The following is a 5,201-nucleotide window of genomic DNA, read 5'->3' as shown; positions in this document are numbered from 1 at the left end:
GAACGTGGCAGGAGTGGAGGAAGTCACATTAACAACCTGTGATACACAGATGACACAACTTTGCTTGCTGAAAGTGAATATAACTTGAAGTATTTACTGGTAAAGATTAAAGACTACAGCCTATTAGTATGAAATACACCTCAAATAAAGTTTAAAAAAAAACAAAACCTCACAACTGGACCAATAAATAAACAACATCATGATAAACCAAGAAAAGACTGAAGTGGTCAGGGATTTCATTTTACTTGGATCCATAATTAAGACCCATGAAAGCGACAGTCAAGAAATCAAAAATAAATTGTCTTGGGCAAATCTAGTGCAAAGGACCTATTTAATGTTAAAAAGCAAGTATGTCATTTTGAGGACTAAGGTTTGCCTGACCCAAGCCATAGTATGGTTTCTCATATGCATACAAAAGTTGGACAATGAATAATTAAGACCAAAGCCCAGAAGAAGCCAGGGATCATATCCCCAATCCAGGTAAGGGGAGGGAGGGAGAGAACCCACCCAGGCAGGAAGCCTCCTAAAGGACTGACAGCTGGAACAGGTAGGGAAAGGCCAGGAAGTAGGCGGAGAGGTTTGGAACAGCTAAGGGAGACAAACTTGGCTATCAGTTTGTCCTGAGTGATAGAAATAACATTGGAGATTGCATGATTAGAATTTTGCAAGACCAACGACTTACTCATTGCAAATACCTTTTTTCAACAACACAAACAGCGGCTATATACGTGGCCTTCACCCAATGGAATCAGATTGACTACCTCTGATTGACTTCATCTGTGATGAAGAAGTTCAATATGTTCAGCCAAAATAAGACCAGAAGCTGATTGTGGAACAGACCATCAATTGCTCATATGCAAGTTCAACTTGAAGACAATTAAAACAAGTCCACAAGGGCTGAAATAAGACCTTGATTGTATCCCTCCTGAATTTAGAGACCACCTAAAGAATAGATTTGATGCATTGAACACTAATGACTGAAAACCAGAATTGTGAGATAACATTAAGAACATCATCATCCATGAAGAAAGCAAAAGGTCATTAAAAAGACAGGAAAGGAAAAGACCAAAATACACATCAGAAGAGACTCTGAAACTTGCCCTTGAACAGAGAGTAACTAAAGCAAATGAAGAATTGACAAGATAAAAGAGCTGAACAAACGATTTCAGAGAGCAGTTCAAGAAGACAAAGCCAATTATAATGAAATGTGCAAAGACATGGAGTTAGAAAACCAAAATGGAAGAACACTCTTGGCATTTCTCAAGCTGAACAAACTAAAGAAATAATTTAAGCCTCAAGTTGCACTATTGAAAGATTCTATGGGCAAAATATTGAATGATGCAGGAAACATCAAGATAAGATGGAAGGAACACACAGAGTCACTGTACCAAAAAAAGAGTTGGTCAATGTTCATCCATTTCAGGAGGTGCCAATGGTATTGAAGGAAGAAGTTGAGGCTGCACTGAAGGAAGTGGAGAAAAACAAGGCTGCAAGAATTGACGGGATACCCATTGAGATGTTTCAACAAACTGAAGCCATGCTGAAGGCCCTCACTCGGCTATGCCAGGAGCTTTGGAAGACAGCTACCTGGCCAACTGACTGAAAGAGATCCATATTTCTACCCATTCCAAAGAAAGGTGATCCAACAGAATGTGGAAATTATCAAACAATCTCATTAATATCACACGCAAGTAAAATCTTACTGAAAATAATTGAAAAATGGTTGCAGCAGTATATTGACAGAGAACTTCCAGAAATGCAGGCTGGATTCAGAAGAGGACATGGAACAAGGGATATCATTGCTGATGTCAGATGGATCTTGGCTCAAAGCAAAGAATACCAGAAAGATGTTTACTTAAGTTTTATTGACTATGCAAAAGCATTTGATTATGTGTATCATAACAAATTGTGAATAACATCGAGAAGACTGGGAATTCCAGAACACTTAATTGTACTTGTGAAGAACCAGTACATAGACCAGGAGGCTGCCCTTGCAACAGAACAAGGGGACACTGCATGGTTTAAAATCGAGAAGGGAGTGTCTCAGGGTTGTATCCTTTCACCATACTTACTCAATTTCTACCCTGAGCAGATAATCCGAGAAGCTGGGCTATATGAAGAAGAACGTGGCATCAGGATTGGAGGAAGATTCATTAACAACCTGCAATACACTGACGACACAACTTTGCTTGCAGAGAATGAAAATGACTTGAAACACCTACTGATGAAGATTAAGAATACAGTATGCAGTATGGATTGTTGTTGTTGTTTGCCATGGAGTTGGACCCAACGCATAGCGACCCCTCCTTGGGTTTCCGAGGCAATATCACTATGGAAGTAGATTGCCCAACCTTCCTTCCAAGGAGTGGCTGGTGGGTTTGAACAGCCAGCCTCCACAGTATGAATTACACCTCAATATAAAGAAAACAAAAAATCCTCACAACTGGACCAATAAGCAGCATCATGATAAATGGAGAAAAGATTGAAGTTGTCAAAAACTTCATATTACTTGGTTCTACAATCAAGGCCAATGGAAGCAGCGGTCAAGATATCAGACTATATATAGCACTGGGCAAATTGGCCACAAAAGACTTTTGAAGTGCTGAAAGAGCAAAAATGTTTCCTTGAGGACTAAGGTGCTAGGGTCCCGGCCCTGGGCAGTTGAGATAATAAGAGCGATATTCCTCCTTCCTCCACCTTACAGAGTGGGGAGGCAGGAAGAATTGACTGTTCCTTTCCAGGTTCCTCCCTCTCCGGAAGCATAGGACTGATGAGCTCAAGAGTTTCCTCAAATGGTCGGATCTCCGAGTTCTGACTCAAACCTAATTTACCACCTTTGCCCAGGTGTCCTGCCAATTCCAATGCCAGGTCCCAGGGCGTGGCCAGGACGGAGGCCTTCCTTCTTCCTGAGGGACTGAAAAGAGAAGCGGAGGGAACAATGGTCCAACCCAAGAGTAAACGTCTGCTTAGAAAGAAACGGGTAATGTCCCATGTTCACACACAGCGAGTGTGACAACAAACCCTGGCCGACCTGAACCCACGACCACACCCAATTTAGCACGTGTGCAGAGGGACTGAACTTTCCCGCTGTGGAAAGCGCCCAGCGGACCACTGAGGGGGTCTGAGAGCGAGAAAGGCCCGGCGCTGAGTAGGAGGGGCGGGGCGGGCCGGAGCCGAGAGCGCGGAGGGGCGGGGCCTTGGCATTGGCGGGCTCGGAAGACGCGATGGCGCCGCCTCAGCCGGTGCGGGTCCTACGTTGCTGCAGCTGCCGTCTCTTCCAGGCGCACCAGGTGGGTCGAGTCCAGGTCTCATCGTCTTCGGGCGCGAGGACGACGGACAGGACTTGCGGGACCACAGACGCCGAGGCCTCCTCCCGGCTCAGGCCTGCTCGCAGTGCTGTTGCGGGGTACCCGTGGAGTCCAGGGAAGTGACAGTGATTGCGCTGAGGACTAGGCTTTATTGGTGCCCTTTCCGCCTCAAGGTTGTTTGGTTTTTTCTTTTTTCTTCTTCTTGCTGGGTTGTTTTACGATATGTGGAAGTAATGGTTTCTGAGGAGGCACCTTTGTGAGTTTTAGCAGGTAGTTGAGGAAACCAGGTGGAGGACAGCCTCCTTTATCCAGAGCATAGTCCCCAGAGTAGTACCTCAATTTAAATACAAGGGAGATGACAGTTTTAAAAAATAAAACCAGAGAAAGACCAGTGGGAGTGCTATTGAAACCTAAGTGGTCATCGCCTCGGCGCCCTCTGGTGGGACTCTTTGGCTCTGCGTTGTCTATCCGCATGAGAGAGACGCCTTGCCTGCGTGGCAGAGCAGAAAAAATTGGAGGCCCTGAGTATTTTAGACAGGATAATGCACCACCACCACCAGTTGCATCCAATAGATTCAGACTCATGATGACTTAATGTGTGTCAGGGTAGAACTGTGCTCCATAGGGTTTTCAATGACTGATTTTTGGACATAGGTAGCCAGGCCTTTCTTCTGAGGTACTCTGAATAGACTTGAATCACCAGTCTTTGGATTAGCAGCCAAGTGTGTGAAAAAGAGCTTCATGGCAAACAAAGGCTCTTGATATGACTGAAACTTCTGGGTAAGGTCTAGGCCAAATCCCTCCTTGTCCTGAGTATCTCTATTTTGTATGTTTCTGTCGGACAGTGCAAACTGTCACTTTGAAGGCAGACTGAATGTGGGTCTCTGCCCTGTGCGCGATCAGGCCAAACTAGTTTACACACCAGTGATTAAAAGGAGAGAAAATTATTTATTGCAAAGCAACAATGGAAGGAGACAGGGGTCAGTACCCAAACCTGACTTCCTGAGTGGAGATTGGGAGACAGTTTTTGTTAAGTTCCAGAGAGGTACTTATACATATTCATCAAAATTTCAGGAATTTGGACATGAATTAACTGGAGATTAGCCGAGGCTTCCTTTGCTTTGGTTTAAAGGGACAGTCAGTTTTTAATGCAGTGCGCTTGCACACCAGATGAGTCATACCACCTTCCTGTCATCAGCTGTTCCAGACTTGGGCAGAGGGGAGGATGTCAGTTCCTAGCAACTTTGTTCCCCTTTGCCTCAGTGCCCATGTCCATGTGCCAAAATTGATTTCAAGTTGGTATTGGTTGTTTTCTGAAAAAAAAAAAAACATTTTAAGGAAAGTCATTAACATACCAATACACCTGTTTCCAACTAGGGTTGGGGATAACAGTGAAGAGGATGTAGATTAGGCTTCAGTTCAACTCACCTCTTTATTTATTTTTTTTTAATTGAGTGTGTGTGTGTGTGTGTTTTTATTATTATTGTGATTTGGGTGAAGATTTACAGAGCAAATTCACTTTCCGTGTAGCAGTTTACATATACTTTGTCCTCATGACATTGACCACAGTTTACCACAATGCAACAGCTCCCCTCCCACTTCCTCCCCATAGTTACCTCTTCCCAGTGTCTATCCCTCCATGGACTCCTGCCCCCTAAGCTGTCTCCCTGGGCATAGGCAGCCATTCTTTCTCAATGATTGTTCTCTCCAAGGAGTGTATCTACCTCAGGTAAGTGTTCAGCTCATATGCCTGTCTTCTGTTTGGCTGGAAACCACAGGTATGGGTTCAATTCCAGACCTGAAGGGCAGTTAGGGGCCATAGTCTCAGTGGTTCCACCAGGCTCTATCAGACCAGCAAACCTGGTCCCCTCCCCCTTTTTTTTTCTCCAAATG

The 5,201-nt window shown here is 44.4% G+C and overlaps 1 protein-coding gene across 1 annotated transcript in view; it reads left to right on the top strand.

Annotated features, from left to right (window-relative positions):
* The first annotated feature begins 3,224 nt into the window (after window positions 1–3,224).
* Window positions 3,225–5,201, top strand: part of MRNIP (MRN complex interacting protein) — a 56,622-nt gene continuing 54,645 nt past the window's right edge. The window contains exon 1 of the mRNA XM_042782625.1: window positions 3,225–3,290. Coding sequence (XP_042638559.1) covers window positions 3,225–3,290 — 66 coding nt within the window. The remainder of the gene's footprint in view (window positions 3,291–5,201) is intronic.

Source organism: Orycteropus afer, unplaced genomic scaffold (assembly GCF_000298275.1).
Source record: "Orycteropus afer afer isolate SDZICR_OR568_19922 unplaced genomic scaffold, OryAfe1.0 scaffold00393, whole genome shotgun sequence".
Taxonomy (NCBI): Eukaryota; Metazoa; Chordata; class Mammalia; order Tubulidentata; family Orycteropodidae; genus Orycteropus; species Orycteropus afer.
The sequence above is the reverse complement of the archived record's forward strand: the minus strand, read 5'-3'. Positions and strand labels throughout refer to the sequence as shown.